We start from the raw sequence: 19,777 nt of genomic DNA on the forward strand, positions 1-19,777 counted from the left end.
TGGCCATAAATAATGAAAAAGGACCATATAAAATTCTTCAAATGTTGGAAACATTATTTACCCTGGGATCTAAGGACTAAAACATAGGATATATGTTCTCTATAATTTTTCCCCCTAAATAGAGACTTTTAAAATACTAATTCCCCCGGTAGAGTGCTGCTTCCTCCCTGAAAGCCATTAGGGTTAATAACAAGCAGAACTTTTTTTGATCTTTGTGGATGAAAATTGTACATTCTCCAGTTTCTTCATTTTAAAAAAATAGGATGGTTGCTTTTGATTTTAAACATGTAATATAAATCAGGGCCATGAAAAGAGAAATTCATTTTTTTCTTGTTAATAACAATTTATAAATAGAAGGTGAAGAGGGTGAAGACTATCTAGTGATGCTATCATTTCATATAAAATATGTATGGGTTCTGCTGCCAGGAATGCACTGTAAGTCAACTTAATATGTGTGAGCAAACTCATGATATACCAATGTATTATGCTCACAAAACAACTCAGACACAAATATACCCATAAATCTCTGACTAAAATAGCCCATAAAATTCAAAATATTTTCTTTGGGTGACAGAGATCTATACTTATATTGGCATAAATGGCCATGGGTTGTCAACAAGGATATATCAAGTGATTCACCTAAATCACTCTTCGATCTCTAGAGCTAAAGCCTGTGAAATCTGAAGTCTATATGTCTAATTCTCATTAACTTGAGAAACTGGTAGGAGTCAAAGAAACATACAGATAACTATAGTTCTGTGTCCTGTAAATCCTATAATCAATAATATACCACCTTCCCCACATTGTAAAATTTTTCAACGGAACTTTAAAATAAAGTATCTTGGCAAAAGATCACCCATTTAATAAGAATATTTCTCTGCCCAATTGACTGCAAGAAGAGGACTAAAGCATTATTATTATTATCTCAAATAATAAAGGTTCAAATGTTACTGACTGGAATCAAGCTACTAAGATTTTCTATTACCAGTTTTTTTTAAGTGCTTTTTTATTTTTTTTTATGTAATTTTATTTTATTATGCTGTGTTAGTCACCATATAGTACATCACTAGTTTTTGACGTAGTGATCCATGATTCATTGTTTTCGTATAACACCCAGTGCTCCACGCAATACATGCCCTCCTTCACCGGGCTAACTCATCCCCCCACCCCCCTCCCCTCTAAAACCCTCAGTTTGGTGGCGCCTGGGTGGCTCAGATGGTTAAGCGTCTGCCTTCGGCTCAGGTCATGATTCCAGGGTCCTGGGATCGAGCCCCACATCGGGCTCCCTGCTCTGCAGGAAGCCTGCTTCTCCCTCTCCCACTCCCCCTGCTTGTGTTCTCTCTCTCGCTGTGTATCTCTGTCAAATAAATAAACAAAATCTTTAAAAAAAAAAAAAAAAAACCCTCAGTTTGTTTCTCGGAGTCCATAGTCTCTCATGGTTCGTCTCTCCCTCTGATTCCCCCACCTTCATTTTTCCCTTCCTTCTCCTAATATCCTCCATGCTATTCCTTATGTTCCACAAATAAGTGAAACCATATGATAATTGACTTTCTCTGCTTGACTTATTTCACTTAGCATAATCTCCTCCAGTCCCATCCATGTTGATGTAAAAGTTGGGTATTCATCCTTTCTGATGGCTGAGTAATATTCCACTGTATATATGGACCACATCTTCTTTATCCATCTGTTGAAGGGCATCTCGGCTCTTTCCACAGTTTGGCTATTGCGGACATTGGTTCTATGAACATTGGGGTGCATATGACCCTTCTTTTCACTACATCTGTGTCTTTGGGGCAAATACCCAGTACTGCAATTGCTGGGTCATAGGGTAGCTCTATGTTGGTGGGAATGCAAGTTGGTACAGCCACTTTGGAAAACAGTGTGGAGGTTCCTCAAAAAATTAAAAGTACTGTTTTAAAAAAAATATTTCTTTGCTTACCCTCTTTGATGGTACAGTGAATGTCAGTTGATCTTCATTAATTTGAGATAACTCTATGGTAGCAGAGGCTTATTCTTTGGATTGCCACAAGGGTATGTTACCATTTGATAGTTATTATTCACCTCGGCACTTCCCACTCTTTCATCCCAAAGGAGGAATGGGAGAGGAGAAGGAAAAAAACAGATGGTGGGACCCTCCCCATTTCCTTCCGCTCTCATTCTCCCCCTGCCCTGGCTCCCAGGTCCACCCGACCCCACACATCCCCCACCTTCTCTCTCTCTGATTATATTTTCAAAGTATATTTGTACAGCTGTTAGAAGTGCAGAACTTATATCCATTCTAACTTCTGGTTCAAATATGTATTAGAAACAAAATCAGCAAGGAAATCACCTGAACCACTTCAGTTTCATGGACTTTATTATTGATTTGTAAGAAATCATGTGGTATCCCACTCGTTACTTCGGATAAGCCAGGGGTTCCTCTTTGTCAAATTCTCAAGTCTATAATCAACAGATTTGCACAAATGTGGGAAAAGCAAAACTGTATCAATGACTCCTGGCTAACAGTGTTCCTTGGGATTCCAAGGGAGGATCACGGTGGTTAGAGCCTGGCTTTTGTGCTTGCCACTTGGATGAGATATTTAACTTACCTAAGTTTGTTTTCTCACAGGCAAAAAAAAAAAAAAAAAAGAATTAAAAATAGAAAAATTAAAAAAAATTAACAGAGCCTAGAAAGATTATTTATCTCATGGGAATATTATGAGAATTAAACCATCTATGTGCGAACAGCTTACAAAGGCCGGGCATCTATGTGCGAACAGCTTACAAAGGCAGTCCTTTTCAATATCTAAGTGTGGCAAGTTTGATGGGCTATACACAGAAGTATATGGTATTTACATGGATAGGAAATATACTTGTCCTAAAAAGAAGCAATTGTGGTTTGCCATAAGCTGCAAAAGTGGGCAAGTCAAGGAATACTCAAGGAAACAAGCTATTTACTATCCGTTCAGTGATTCCCCAAAGCAATTTCTCTCATGTAACTTCAAAGGAGAGACCAGGAAATTTAGTCTTGGTCACATTAGCTGGAGATGTGTGGGTATGTGTTATTTTGAGAAGTTCCTATTCACATTTCAAATTAGGGGAGTTTTCTTTCCCCACTTTGTTTTAGCTATTGGCGGAGTGCTCCCACCTGGTCCTCCACCCCTTTCCAGCCACTAAAACCCTCCTACTGTCTCCTCTGAAATTCAGGATTAGTCAGTTAGTGAAATCTCCTATTAGCCTCCATCTTTTCTCTGAAAACTCCTTTCGCATCTTCATTTACAAAAAACCCGGCTCTCTCCAATGATCATTACCTTCCCCTAGAACCCTCTCAGGTAGAAGCCCCTTTCTTTTCCACACATCTTGTACTACCGGGCCTGGAAATGGGATAGGTGATGTCTATTTTCCCTTGCTGCTCCTTAGATGCCCCCAGCCTGCTATCTCATTCCATCAAACCAAAGTAGCAACTATCCCTCCTTCCTGCACTTACCTCTCAACTCCCGGGTTATTCCCCTTCAGGTTTCGAAGATTTACCTCCTAAATGTCACACCCTTTTGATGCTAGTTCTAACATAACTGTCTGTTTCAATATCCACACAGATGATTCTCTAATATTTTATACCTGGGCCACCACCAGCCTTTATGTCTTTGTTCAAATAAGAAAAAACAACATATCCTCCAAGGAGTCCCAGCTCCATCCCGTAACACTAGGCCGGGCAAACAGAGGGCTGCTGAATTTCAGCTGCTGCTGATGGTTGCCTTCAGTCAGGCCACTTTGAAGAGGGTGAACACTCTAACCATTCATGACAGCCTTAAACCTAGGCTCCTTCCTTCTTTCCTCTCATCTCGGATATACATTACATAATATTGTCCTAACCTCAGCTTCATGTATTCCCCTCTGACATCACCTGTCCTTCTAACTCATTTTCTCTAGAACACCAAATCAAACAATCCTTCCACGCCAAGAAGACCTCCCCCTTCATGCCATCCCTCACGTAATCCTGTCCTTACCTCCACAACCAACTTAAATACCATGGAGACTGATCCTCAGTACTCCATTTCATGCATCCTTAACTCCTTTGTCCCTCCCTCACTTCTTCATTCACACCTGGCAAAATCCCAACTCTGGTCAAGTCCAACTCTGTACCTACTCTGCACTTGTAACAGTGGTCATGAACATGACTGGAAAAAAGTACAACCATGTTGTCTGGTCTCATATTAAATTCAGAATTAGCAAACTTAAGAGTATCCTTAATGCTGCCTGACTCTAGACAAACATTTTATATATTCTTCCTGAATCTGCAAAACTACCTCCCTGGTCCTCATCCTGAGCTGATGAACTTGTTTCCTATTTCACTGAGAAAAATGATGCAATAAGAAACACATTTCCATAAGCCCCTCCCACGTATACTCACCTACCTTCATTTCTATCCAAATACCCTGCCTTTTCCCCTCTGCTTCCTTAGAGCACCTGTCTATACTCCTAAATAAGACCAATCTCTTCATCCATTTAACAGATCCTGTTTCCTCTCCTCTAATCAAGCACATGGCCACAGGACAACTTCCTCATTACCAAATTCTCTTCCTCAATTGGATTTTCTGCATCAGTATAAAATTATTCTCATATTTCTCTCTCATAACTTTCTTTTGATTCCACTTTCCCTTCTAGCCATTTTCCCATTTCACTCCTTCCCTTTACCTCAAAAATCCTTGAAAGCATCGGCTACATTTGGAGTCTCCCATTTCTGTCCTCCCATTCTCTTGAGCCCACTCCATTCAGGCTTGTGATCTCACCACTGGACAGAAATTGTCATTGTCAAGTTCATCAACAACCTCACAAAGCTAAATCCAATGGTTATTCTCAGTCTTCATTATAAGTTGATATATCGAAAGTATTTGAAAATCTGAGGTGCTTCCTCTCCAGAAACACTCTCTTCACTTGGTTTCCAGAACAGACAACATGCTCTCCTAACCATTTATCCTCAGTCTCATTTGTTGTAATTATTTTCCATAACTTCTCCAAGCTCTTAAAATTCAAGTACCCCTGAGCTCAGTCTTTGGGCTTCTTCTCTTTTTTATTTCCCTTCAGTTCCTTTGTAATCTCATCCAGTTTCTTTTGTTTAAATATTGTCTATAAACTGACCACTTCCAAATGCATATCTCCAGCAAAGTCTTTCCCATAAATTCAAGACAGATAAGTCCAATTATTTAACACATCCACCATGCTGTTAAAAATGAATGTCATATTTAATATGCCCAAAACTGAGCTCCTGATCAACAACCCCCCTGCCGCCCCCCAAACTAATTCACTTGCAGACTTTCCATCTAAGGTAAGACAGTGCTAATTCTTCTATTTGCTAACACTGATAATTTGGAGTTATCTCCAACTCTTTTCTTTATTTCATAACCATGTTAATTCTAGCAGCTCCTGTTGGATCTAGCTTCATATATATCCAGAATCCAATCACTTTTCAGTACACTCACTGCTACTCCTTTTATTCAAACCACCATCACCTCTTATCTAGATTATGGTGATAGCTTTCTAACTGGTTCCTCTGTTTTTGTCCTTTTTCCCCCTCTACATATATTTTTTTTGTAATTAGTGCTCCTGCTATACTTTGCTCCTGCTAAAATCTAAGTGAGATCATTGTCTCTCTAGCTCAAAACCCTGTGAGATGAACATCTCGCTCAAAGCAAAAGGCAACATCAAGGCACTGTAGTATCTGGCCCCATAACTTCTCTGACTGCATAACTCACCAGCCGCTCCTTTGCTCATTTTTGCCTTTCAACCACACTGGCCTCTTGATGTTTCTGTAACATTCCAGGCACTCTCCAGCTTCAAGGCCTTTGTAATTGCTGCTTCTACACCTAGAACTCTTTCCCCTTAAATACCTGCTCCCTTAACTCCCTTCAGATCTTTTCTCAAATGTACTCCTCTCTCTCACTCTTATCTCATTTATTTTGCCCCATATCACTTTTTGGCACTGAATAAGCTATACATTTTACACATTTATTTTGCTTATTATCTGTCTCTCTACCAACCTAATATCCGTGAGAGATCTCTTTGTTCTTGTTTTTTTACTGCTGTAACTGCAGTGTTGAAAACAGTACACAGCACATAGTAGAAGCTCAATATACAGGTTGAGAGAGAGAGAGAGAGCACACACGTGCTCACTAAAGCAGGCAGGGCAACAAGAGGAAGGACCTAATGATTCCCCTTCATCCTCCTAAAGAGGAACTGTTTGCCCTGTTTACCAGCCCTTCCAGAAAGCCAGAAATTGCTATGCACCTGCCTTGCTCCATCTGTAAGCACAAGGACCTGCCGGAGTTCACAGTACTACCACAACAAGGATGTGCGGTTGAGCTGAGTTTTTAAAAGGTATAAGAATAGGGACATCAAATTCAGTGAAAGTTGGTTTAAAAAAAAAAAGTCTACAGAGCCAACTTCAGCCCTTTTTACAAAGAATCTGTTGTTTCCTACCTTAATTCACAACCTCTATTGCAGATCAGATAGGCACTGAAGCAAAATCAGTCTCATGGGGACTATCAGAAAGCATACCAGCTTAAAAGGCAGGAGTGTCCAGTCAGAATACAAAGAGACTCCTATGGCTGTTAATAAAATGAATGGCTTTGGGCTATTACTGAAATACGATATTTCTGCAAGGATCCTTTAAGGTTTGTTTGTTTAAAGATAATTTACTGATTTCTATGAGTCCACCAACAGAGGCTTTAATGACACAGTCTTCCTCCCAAATCATGACCTGGGTCCACTTTGTGGGACTAGTGGGTAGTGGAGGAAAAAGTCCAGCAGCGTTTGTGGAACAAAGATTTGTTAAAACTGCAGTACGGAAATTATACACACCAATGGAATCATAATGTAAATGTCTTAAGAAAGATAAAAATGAATTAACATGGATAGAATTCAGAGGCAGAAAATGCCCCCTTAGAATTCTGAAAGGGTCGCTCACTTTTCAAAAGAGTTTCACAAGAATATAACTTACTTGACCCTTGTTTCATTGTGAGGAATATTAACCCCAGGCTTCCTTTACTAAGGACAAACCCAGGAAAAAAGCTATCATAAAACTACTTGTGATCACAGAAAAGAAATACAATCAGAGATAAAACATTAGCATTCTCTGCCTCACGAAAGAATAAAACCACTAGATACCTCCAGTAACACTCTCACCTTACAGGAGAAACATACTGATAACACTCGAGAATATTATCCAGAAAAGTCCATATTCTTAAAAAAATAAATAAATTAAAGGCAAAGAAATGCATACTTTCCTTTAGTGCCATTCTTTTGAATCAAAATTATTTGATGATGAATCTATGTAGGTGGTAAAAGCTTAGAGAAGGAATTGTATCTCTAATGGTTTGGAATTCAATCAGTGAACTGCTGGAATTCTATATAACTTGTAAGACAATAAGGTTTGTATCTTGACGTTTGTCACACATACCTCCATCTCCTTCTCCACTGGCATTGGCCTCTGCCATTTCTGCGCCATCCAGTTCAGACTCACAGCCTAAATCCAATGTTCCGTCAGCTGGGCATGATGACTCCTCTTTCTATATTATTTTTTAAAAAAATGAAGACTTAATGGAGATGTACTGGCAACTCAGGGTCCTACAGTATTACCACTGTTACTTGTGATTTGGAGTTTCAACAGATTTATTTCTTAATGTAAAATCACTCCTTAAAAACAAAAAACAAAAACTGGGAAAAGCACATTGCCACAGATGATTTTTTAGGCCTTTTAAAATCTATACAAAACAAAGTTTATTTTTGATATACATTGTTTCCTTTTTTTTATTTCAATTCTTCCCTCTTCCTTCTATTAGGAAATGGCTTCACAAGTCAGAATTTTACCAGTAAATTAAATACCCAAGTAGCTACAAACAGCAACTGAAATAATACAAATCTTTTTAATTGACCTGTGTTATTTTCTGAAACACACACAGTGAAGAGGGTGTAATGCTTAGTAGCTGAGAAAGAACCCCTGCTTCTTTGCCAGGTATAACTTTTAGCATTAAAAACAGCCTTCTCAGAGGACATTAATGAACTTTAAATGTAATCCATCATGTATTAAAGCAGTGACTTAAATTTTTAACTTACAAGAAATAATACACTGATTTTATTTGTTCCAAGTTACACAACCATGTGTAGATCATCAGCTTTTATCCTCTGGAATTTTGCATCTTAGATAGCATTTCCCATTCTAGTTGGGAATGGGATTATACTAAAATAATTAAGACTCCATTATCTGAAGCTTTTTATTTCATTTCTCTATTCTCACACAACAAGTATGCATTATTTAAAATTCCCTTGATATTACTGCTGTTTTAAAATTGAACGATTAATTTAAATCAGCAACTTTCCAAGAAGAATGGATAAATTTATTTTTATAAAAGACAGAAAGGCATACAGGTGTGAAGCCTGTGTATCAACCGATGGTCATTAAGTCAAATAGTTTACAGCAACTGTGATCATCTTAAGCTCTTGGCTGATGATTCATGGCACTCCTCCATGTAAATTTTTAAGAATCAAGAATTTTAAGGAAGCCACAACTATTTTCCGTTACCATATGTTAGAGTGAAACCACAGATATGCTTTCCTTGAAGAAAAATGTCATTGTTTATTCTTAATATGAAATCATTTTTAAGACATCTGAAAACATTTAAAAGGCACAGGGGTCATTTTTCTACCCTTCACCCAAATCTAATTTTGTTTACCTTCACATGTCTGAAAAAATGCATGATACACAGTAATAACAGACATAATATGCAGAACAATCCAACTTACTTTGAGAGCATAGAGGCCTGACTTTCCAGGGATTTTGAAGAATGTTCCATCCCCTATTCGAGTGTTAGTGTGAAGCATTGCATTCAGACAGGCTAATGGAGAAGTTCCACTAGAAAATAAAAGTGTGCAAAAATGAAGCAATCTGAGATGCAGTTTCTGTGGCAAAACTGTGTTCTCAGTCTCTCTCTCAAAAAAAAAAAAAAAAAAAAAAAAAAGACCTTCTCACAGGCCTTTTTAAAATATCCTCCCAACCCCGAAAACATCTACATTACAATAACAGGCCAGTCCAGTTTTGCCAAAGTTAATCAGATGCATCTGTCTTATAGGCTTCAGGCAAAAAGTCTCCTGAACTGAAATTATGCTTTTATTCATAAAGCAACCAACACTCTATTTCAAAGAAACCAAAGCCCAAACGTTTATGTGCTGTTATTTTACAAATAATACCACGAAGCCTCAGTTTTTAAATATTACAGACAACTTGATGGTTGCACTTGAATGATCAAATAAACCAAGTTCAAGGACAGCCCCATACTATAGGTTGAAAAGCAACAAAAGAATAATAAGAAACCAGGGAAGAACTGATTTGAAATTACAAGTGTTTAAGTTACTCACAGGATTGCATTTCTCACACGGCCAAATAAAAAATCTGTTATCTGTGTTTATACCTGATACAGTTTCTACAATGACATCATTTTCTCAGATTTGTCAATAAAAAAATGATAATGCTTGAGAATTCTGCCCAGCTTTATGTTCTGTAGTAAAGATGCAAGTGACTGAATTATGAAAATAGATTTTTTAAAGAAATCAACTGGCATTAAACTAACGATTAAAAATTTCAAAGCACATTTGTACAAACATTGAAATGTATTCATTATACCTAGAAAGATGTTTGTGAAATGTATATGTTATGTATTTTCTGGGATTGACTTTAGAAACTGTTTTTTTTTTTTTTTTGCAAACCAATATTTTTTGCAAACTAGAATTATAGCCAGAATTATTACTTTTGTTTACTTACGCTTCCATGTACATTTTACTTCCTAATATGCTAAAAGATCAATATTTGGTTGAACCAATATTGAGTAGAAGCCCTACTCCACCCCATTTGTGTCTTAGGGGTTCTGAGTATTTAACCCAAAATATTCTCAGATAAGATTACGGACCTCTAGGATATTAAAGTTTGAATTTCCCAACATAATTTTATGTTACTAAATTAAGAGTTTCTAAAAACAAAAACTAGGAAATCTCTTACCTACTATGAAAATTCACCAATAAAATGAAAAAAGCCAAATCTGCTGAGCTGGATATACGTATATATTATATATACATATATTTATCTCCAGTGTATGTATGTGTACACACACACACACAGACACACATATATACACATATGTGTGTGCATATATATGTGCATATATACATATATGTACATATATATATATGGCATATAAACTTATCACGGTCATAAGGTCATAAGGTCTATGAGTATTATAATAATAACACTCTTATCTTAGGAAGCAGCTTCTCTGTGCCAACATGTCTGTATGATCCCAATGGATCTGACAGGAAGCAAGTGCCCTAATATGAATGTGGTCAGAGAACAACGTAGTGATAACACTAAAGTATATATGGTAATTGCACTGTGTGTACTTATGTAATATCTTTCCCCGTGAAGCTTCTCCAGTTTACAGATCTCGTTTCATTATTTTTCCTCGCAAAAGATTTTCTGCTCATATTTCAAGTGGGCCAGGCATACCTTATACAGTAAAATATATTCATCTCCCCCAGAAATATCTGTCTATGAACAAATTCCAGATAAATAATGCTGTCCGTGTTATGTTGAGCACTCCAAAATACCTATTTTTGTCATTTTCTCTTTAGATAAAAGCACAGACAATTTGAAGCTGGGAAATTATTATGCCAGATTTGTGGAGTTTTAATTTAGCGAAACTGTCAGAAACACAGACTTTCTGTAGGGACTTGGCAAGAAAATGTTAACACTACAAGTAAAATAGAATCCAATACATAAAAATGAAAGAATGTAGACTTTCAAAAATATAACAATAAAATTGCCCACCTAACATCGAACCTCACTCACATTCTTCCTGCTTTTTTCCTAAAGTCCTAACACAGATTTAGAATATAAAAGAGTAATACAGATTTCAATACAACTAAAAAATGCTGAACAAATATAATTTAGCATCACTATAATTTTCTTTCTAAGGTACAGTAAATGAAAGGTAATTGTAGAAGATAAATTGACTATTAAGTAGAAGTTTAATGCTATGCTTGCTGCAAATATAAGTGATAAGCACCTAGTTTCATATAAATAATAAGCTCTGTTGAGCATGAATATATTATTAAATTATACTGTTTATTAATTCCATAAACTCAAGATTTACTACGGAAATATTTAAAAATATGTATTTCACAATCACATAACAGTTATCCCAAGTCTCAATAATCACTATAATTCTCCCAAATCTTTCCCAAAACAAACATATGAAATCTGTTTTATTTCAAAACTAAACAACATTTGCATTTTAGAAGAATTAGAAAATATTTTGCAACGAAATGCAAATTTTACACCCCAAATCACTGGCTAATTAGTCACTTAGTTGTAAGCATATCACCTGCATTTCTTAACAGAAAAAAAATCAACTAATCATATGGTCCATTTTATTTAAAAACAATAAAACACTAGCATCAATAGAGTTAAATACTTAATAAAGGGTAACTGTTTCATCCAATGCAGAATACGCATAGGAAAATGAATTTTTTAAAAGTTTTTCATACCATTTACTTATTGCTATTCTCAACAACCCCATACAGTCTAGAAAATTTGGATTGCTTTTCCTGAAGAAATGGATGTCTTAATGAACTGCTATTGAACAGTAATAAATAAAAGTCTTATTTATGTATTTTTATTATTTTCATATTCGAAAAAACCTAGAAAGCATGACTTGGCCCATTTTAAGGAAAATATACTTATATTTGTACATATTTAAATATGTTTATATATGAATATATATTACAATGACTTACTGTGCGTATGAAAGAAGGTGAGGCAAATATTTGTGAAAAGTGTATTCTTAGATAGCATGAACACCTTCTATGTAGCAATTCATATTTTTAATGAATTAAAAACATTTCATTCACAGTTAAGGCAAGGGTAATTAATTACCTCAATTGGAATTTAAAAGTTAAAAATTCTGTAATAAAATATGTGTATGTAATAAATGTATACCTGAAATAATAAAGCATCAACATTTTAACAACAACAAAAAAAAACTCTGAACTTTCAAAAGTTACTTACTTTCTAAAAAGATGAGTTGGAAGAATCATGGTGTCCCAAATTTTAAAAGGAAAACCAAGAAAAAAGGAAGAAAAGAAAGTTAGTTTTCCAACTTAGACTGCAATTCTGCATCTTATTTCAATAAACAGGAAAATATACAAGAAACACACCAATCTTGTAGATTTGGCTGCCAATGGGGAGGAAAAACTGGGGAGCTGGGGTAAAAGGCAACTCGTACTTCCTTCCCTAATGCCTCTACCATGTTTTCATTTTGTCTGCAATGCACATGTATTTCTATATCAGGAATATAATTAGAAATAAACAAGAAAGACAGTATTTGTCCCTAATTCTTTTCTTTTTACCATTCTCCGTAATTGGGCCCTTTCCTATACACCTGCCAGGGTAGATATACAGCTTATTCTACTTGTTTGTTTTTCTCCCTAGACTGTAGGGTTGTGGAACCCTTCTGGTTTGTTTTCATTTCCCACAACCCCTGAAGCAGAACAGGGGTGGAATTTGGAGGCAGGGGAGCAGGCATAATTTAAACTGTCTAGACATCAAAGAACCCCCAGAGATGCTTTGCAGAGCCCTGGTGCTGTGTGAACTACAGAAAAACCATTGCTTTATCACATCAAATTGCTGACAGAACACATAAAATTTTACTAATAGTGCACACTTAGTGAAGGGAATGGATGGCTTATCTATATTAATAATTTTAAAAACCACAAAAAATACCCAGGGAATGCAATTGGAAGAAAATTTATAGACATGACAAAGAAAATATCGTAAGTGTGGTTCTCCATTCCTTTATGTATAAAATAATAATGCTGTACAATATTTTTAAGTAACCCAAATTTTTAACTACTTTATTTTACTAAGTATCTTAAAAATGTCAAATAAGGGGCACCTAGGTGGCTCAGTCATTAAGCGTCTGCCTTCGGCTCAGGTCATGATCCCAGGGTCCTGGGATCGAGCCCCACATCGGGCTCCCTGCTCAGCAGGAAGCCTGCTTCTCCCTCTCCCACTCCCCCTGCTTGTGTTCCCTCTCTCGCTGTCTCTCTCTGTCAAATAAATAAAATCTTTTTAAAAAAATGTCAAATGAAAGCTTTTCCCCAAAACATTTTTAATCTCATTTTTCAAATATGGGAACATCAAAAAATTAATCCCAAACAATGTTAAGTCTAAAAACTCAACAAATGCAAGAAGCAACTGTTAAACAGCATTTACTGTGTTATTAACAGTTATTGTGCTAATTGCTATTAATACAAATTAATAGAAACAATCATATGTTCACTCTCCTTTCAAAAAAATTCATAATAGCTCCTTTCAAGTATTTCCAGTGTTGATGGCTTAGAGAAAATATCTTAACTATAAAGGATATATTTTTAAGAGGAAACTACGTGAGCCTCTGGTGTGCAGGTAATATTTTAGTTCTTGATGGCAGATCTTTGTGTTTGCTATGTGAAAATCTAACGTGTTTACTTAGGATTTGTGTATCTAACTCTTGTATATGTTATACTTAACCAAAATGTTCTTAGAAAATGTTAAAAAAAAAAAAAAGAGCAATGCATTCTTGGGTTTGCCTATTTATTTACATCTTTAATGGGCAGGTCATTACTAGTGGAGAAGAATAAACTATTTCTCCCAGTGAGTGTGGATGGCTCCTTAACACATATAGGCACAGTGTACATCCATTGATCAATCAGTAACCTAGATGATTAAAAAACATTCTAGAAAGGCAAGGTCAAACTAACTTCTTACTCTGAGAAAAATTACCACTAGTCTGGAGCTCTTGAGAACAACTGAAAATAAAAACTTAAAAGCTTAATATGTTACCTAAATAATCCCAGCACATAAAATGTTAACCAAAAAAAATGACCTACAGCAACCCTGAACTTTGATTTTAAAGACAAAAACAGTGTCCCAAACTTTGTAGTGCTTTAAGAAGATCACTAATGAACATTTTTCATGAGCACAGACATGAGAAATAACAAATATTAGAGTTTTAAAAATATAAAAATAAATAGGAAGAACCAATTAACTCAAGAGATGGGTCATAATAGAAAGATACTTTGCATATTTCCACGTGAAGAATATCAACATGATTTTCAATATTCAGCATGTCTCTAAGGTAAAATTAGAAATGTAGCCCCAGTACTCTTATGAAGTGTATATTGAGGCATGAAATAATTACCAAATGACATATGCCGTGCAAGTTAATTCTTAAATTTAGAGTAACAATTTCAGACTCCAAACCTAAACCCATGGCTCTGATCGGCGTGAACAATATAAAAAGATATTCTTCTTAGAATATAAACAGAGATTTGAACTTAGACCTTTCATTCACTTTGGAGACATTACCAAGCTGCCACCAGATAGACTACTGTGGTTCATATAACCATACTCATTAAATTGACCTTTTGTTTTAGGAGACAAGGTTCTCAAAACATTAAAACAGGGACAAGAGCTTGCTTGGTATTATTTTAAAATAGTATCTATAAGGAAATTAAGAAATGGGCCTATAAAGTATAAACTGAAGCCTATATTCCGAATTATAATTTTTAAAGACCTCCAACTAAAATCTGAAGTGAGGCGTCTATAAATCTTTTATAGACACTGAATAAACAACACTGCGCACGTATAGCTGGATATTGGCGATTGTTTCTCTACATGCCCTGTTACCACTGCTATTCCAAGAAAGGCAATAGAGCACAACGAATAAGGCTGTGGCTTCTGGAGCCCATCAGCTTGAGTTCAACAGAGGCTAGACCATTTACTAGCTGTGTGAGTTGAGACTTGACCTCTCTGGGTCTCAGGTTCCTCGACTACAGAATGTGAATAATAAAAGTCACTATTTTATAAGGGATTATTCTGAAGAATTAAGGAGTTAAAACACGTAAAACATTTAGAAATGCATCTGGCATACCGTGTTCAAAAATTGTGAGCTCTCATTATGAATAGTCCTCCTCCTCAAAGCAACAAAAATCTAGAGGTACAATGGATGGCAAATGGAAAGAATTTAAATATTTCATAACTTGTCTAAAGAATCGGTTCAGGTAAGATTTTGTCTAATTTCACTTTCACTTCATGAGCAAAACTAAGAGAAGACATGAGCGAGCTTACACTCCAACCCCATAGCCTTTCACATGTGAATAATATTGAAAAGAACTTACTCTGCAAAGGTAGAAGGCAAAGAATGATAATAATAAATATCTGTTATTATGGTTACCATTTACCGAGCATTTGTAATGGGATTGGGCTTTCATCCCTATTATCTATATTCCTTAGAGCCACCATGAAATGTAAGCATGATGCCCAGTTTTGCAGATGTAACTGAGGCTGAGAGATTAAGAATCTTACTGCAGTCAAAGAACAACTAAGTGATATAGCTGAAATCCAAATTCTATTCTGATTCCAAAGCCCATGCTTTTCTCAATCCCCCACATTCTTCTCCCCACAGTTGCCTCCTCCACTTAATTAACCTTGGATACTAAAAAAGAATATTTAGCACTTGAAGGAAACACACAAAGGAAAGCTAGATGCTGGCAAACGGTGAATGTGGTTGGCTCTATCTTTGCTCAATGCCACCTATAGCAATGATGCCCCTCTGGGTAGATTTCCTTATTCTAAGAACTGGGCTGCAGAAGATGACGTTGTTGTTCATCTTCTTCAGGTAATGCTACCTATTCAAACTAGAAAAGAAAGAACTTTGAGAGAATATGGTAGAGAATTCAGGTCCACAATTGAGATGCCTCTTTGTAGAACTGGATCATTAAAGAATAACACAATCCATTAATTGAATAAACATCTACTGAGCACATTATATATGTCAAGTTAATCTTGAAATAAATTTGCACTCCGACAGTGCTTTGCACATAATAGAAATGCAGGCTGAGCTCAAGTGAATTCTCTGAATACATACAAAATGACAAGGGATCTAGGAGAAAGGAGCCTGAGGCATGTGGCACAACAGGAGGAAAATCATTTCAAATTTAAATGTTATCCTTAGTTTATTCCAAGGAAATGACTGAGATGGAATCAAGTGCCAGTATCTTATGTCACCAATTCCAATGCAGAGGCAACCAACCCATGGCACTGGTGACTCTTCAGGACTTTATACTACTTTCCCATCACTGCAATCTCAAAGAGAATATTTTCAATTAAGCCAAAAAATGTATCTTCCAAAATAAAATGGTGGATTTCATATATTAAGAAACAGACATTAATTATATTTGGTATGATAAGTTAGTTTCATATAAAAACATGAATTTCTATGTTCTACTTGTACTTCTCCTCTCCCAACTTGTTAGCAATAGCTAATACTACAGCATTTCCAAATGTGTTCTATGGAATATTAGTCCCAAGTGATGCTACAAAAGAACTGTCAAATGAGTTTCAGAAAAGCAGCATGCTGTATTCTTTGCAAAATCACTAACTACATTAACAATACATACTAAAGTCTCTGAAAAAATCCTACTTAAGAAACCTCCTTAACTCACTGTTTCCTAAGCATAAGCATTAAAAAAATATCCTCCCTACCGCAATATTTAGCAATATCCCCTATTACAGTATGCCAAGAAATATACTTGAAGAAAGGCTATACTATATTTATGACTAGGATCATTAGGAAAAAGTACCTAGCAGTTATACTCCCAGGAATGTTTGATTTTATTAGCCAAATGCTTAAAATATTATTTTAAAGGTGTACAAAACATCTGTTCTTCTGTGGAAAAAAATAATGCACTGTGGTGAGTAATTTTCCCTGTGTAAATTTATAAAATTGAAAAATATATCCAGGAACTTTGAACAGCATTGACAAATTTACATATAGTATCTACATGTAATTGAAAATACTATGTATTTGCAATATTACCCAACATAAAGGTCATCTTACTCATCCTCCCAGTGGAGATCTTCCTCCTGTTTCTCTGTTTCTCTCACTCAGTGATGGGTATTATCCTCCTCCTCATCACCTAGGACTGAAGCATTTCTCAGACTCTTCAAATCATTGTGCCTCAACAAAGTTCATTTTTCAATTTACCTTTTTGCTTCCTCACCTTCTAATTCAAACATTATTTGCATCACAGGAGGATAGTTCTATAGCCCCCAGCCCTGCCTTCAGTATCTCCCTGCTCCAATGCAGCCGACCCAATGGAGCCAAAGCAATGTTCTCATTCAAAAAAACAAACAAGAACACTGCTTAGATGCCTCAGGCCATGTCATACACTGGATTTTATTTATTTATTTTTTAAAATCAGTGGTTTCAGAAGCACAGACTTTTAGGCTGAAATTAGTCTCCTATAGCATACTTGGCTCATCTTCTCCAACGCTCAGATTACTCTTCACTCTCAGACTACTCTCCTAGAATCTGATCCAACTCTGTAAGTCGTGTGTCTCCATGGTTTCCCCTCTCTCTGTTTTGGTTCATATGAAACCCTCTGTCTGGAAACGCATCCCACTCCTTGCTCCATTTACCACTCAAAATAAAACTTTTAACTATGGCCTGTGTGGTGACACCTTTTGTGAGCCCAGGGCATTCCTGTATTACAATCTCAACACTTTGCATATCCCTCATGGTTTCATCAATATTTTTATACCTCTAACTTTCCTGCCCCCCCCCCACTTACAAGTTTGGGAACTCCTTAGGGGATAGTCACATATTTATTTAGTTTTGTGTTATCTGACAAGCAATCCCAACGCACTCAAAACATGTTTGTTGAGATGAACTTGATCACTCCTATGAAAGTTGTTACAATCAGGCATTTGTGGACATAAAGCACCTGCAATGACTACCATCTATATTCTATTTAAATTGATGACTACAATTATGTGTGTCAAACACCCTACACACCACTCAGGCCAGACTGGCCATCTTATAGGTGCATGCTATGCATTCCTTTCTCTTAGGGACTTTCCCCTCTTCAGTAATGTGATTCCAGGTTAGTTATCAGTGAAATGGTCCTGATTTCCCCACCAGGAAGGCCAGCCAGATTAAACAAAATGGTCAAAGGGTGGGAGTTTGGGGAACTGATACAGACATAAAGAAAAAGAGCATACATTATTTTCAGTAGAAACATAAGCTGTAAAGGTACAAAAACGATTAGCGGGTGCCTACCTCTGCCTCCACAAGGAGAGCCTGCCAAGAATAAGGCTAACCAGAGGAAAGCTGAGCAAAACATGGAAAGAAAAGGGGGACAAAAGATGGTATCACTTGAACTCCTGCATTATCTAGTCACGTTGAAGATCAATCCATCAGATATCCAAGTTAAATAAGCCAATATATCCCCTTCTTTTTTTTTTTTTTGACACTTGTCAAATAGGCTAAATGATTTATACAAGCTGACCTCCTTCTTCTAAGCCTCAATCTTCTCATCTGTAAAATGATGAGTTTAAAATAGGTGTGCTTTAAAGCTCTGCTAATCCCTTTCTGGCTAAGGTTTTAAGGACAATTAATAATGGTTTGACTATTGGCTTCCTGTTCATTCCAGCCATGCTGCCTGTCTTCCTACTCCCTTCACCTTCAATGCCTTCTGTTCTCCTCTCTTCCTATTCATTTGTGAAGCTCCCCCCCTCACCTTCACCTCCTTAAAACTTCCAATTACCTCTCGAGTCCATGATCATCTCTGAACTTCCAGAGGCTTTATAGCCAGTCCCAGGAGTGTAGCATTTAATTCTGTGCATCTAACACCACATTCCTTGATGGCATCTAGCAACTTAGGACTCCAACTTCCTTAGGGTCCTTTGTGGTCCCCTCACAGGCCTGCCAGGCTTGGACACTCATGAAACATTCATGGGCTCTTGATAAAGTAACATTGCACAATTTACAGAGTAGAACGAAATTTGAAGCTTGGCAATACCAAGTACTGGTTGAGAATGTCCAGAAATAGAAACTAGGAAACTGTCATTAAACTAGTCACCAATAGATTATAGCTATAGACACAGATATACTTTTACCAATATGTTCATAGTAAAACAATACAATTCTGAGCTACAATGATATACAGCAGATCTATGACACAGATTGCCTCTGAGAAAAGAAGGAAATCAAAGAAGCTCCAGCTTTTCCTGTTAGACTTAATTTTAAAAAAATCCAAAGCAACTATGACAACATATATGCCTGTTTTCAAGTCTATGGTTTGGTATTTTAAAATTATTTTCAACAGAAATGACAGCAGTTAGTGCATACTGGTAGGTACATGCTTTTTTGCTTAATAACACAACCAGGAGATTTTCCCACAGAATATTTTTTGCTCTTAATATTGTACAGATTATTGGATATTCTTAATATTCATATAGTACTTTTAATATCCTATAGAGTAGATATGTCATAATTTTTAAAGTATTTCCTTATTAACATTTAGTTTGTATCTAATTTTACCCATTAAAATAGTGCTGCAATAAATAATCTGGTATACTTCTATATAGTATATACTATATACTTCTCTCTATATAGGAGCTATAGATTGTTTGTGTCCCCAACCCCCAAAATTCATATGTTGAAACCTAGTCTCCAATGTAATGGTATGTGGAGGTGGGGGCTCTAGGAAGTGATTAGGTCCTGAAGATGCAGCCCTCATGAATGGGATTTGTGGCCTTATAAAAGAGACCTCAGAGAATTCTCTGTCCCCTTCCCAAATAAGGACTCAATGTGTAGTGGGACATCTATGACCCAGAAAGCAAGCCCTCACCTGACTCCAAATCTGCAGG

General features: G+C 36.3%; 1 protein-coding gene across 5 annotated transcripts in view; it reads right to left on the reverse strand.

Annotated features, from left to right (window-relative positions):
• ASXL3 (ASXL transcriptional regulator 3) overlaps positions 1 to 19,777 on the reverse strand; it is a 183,014-nt gene that overhangs the window by 108,090 nt on the left and 55,147 nt on the right. For 4 of the 5 annotated variants that reach the window (XM_032421416.1, XM_032421418.1, XM_032421419.1 and 1 more), the window contains 2 exons: positions 8,779 to 8,887; positions 7,436 to 7,544 (listed from right to left, as the gene is read on the reverse strand). In XM_032421416.1, coding sequence (XP_032277307.1) covers positions 7,436 to 7,544; positions 8,779 to 8,887 — 218 coding nt within the window. Of the gene's footprint in view, positions 1 to 7,435; positions 7,545 to 8,778; positions 8,888 to 12,091; positions 12,971 to 19,777 lie in introns of those variants that run through there. The other variant, XM_032421420.1, reaches the window with a different exon arrangement.

The sequence above is a fragment of the Phoca vitulina genome, unplaced genomic scaffold (genome assembly GCF_004348235.1).
Source record: "Phoca vitulina isolate PV1807 unplaced genomic scaffold, GSC_HSeal_1.0 scaffold24, whole genome shotgun sequence".
Classification (NCBI taxonomy): domain Eukaryota; kingdom Metazoa; phylum Chordata; class Mammalia; order Carnivora; family Phocidae; genus Phoca; species Phoca vitulina.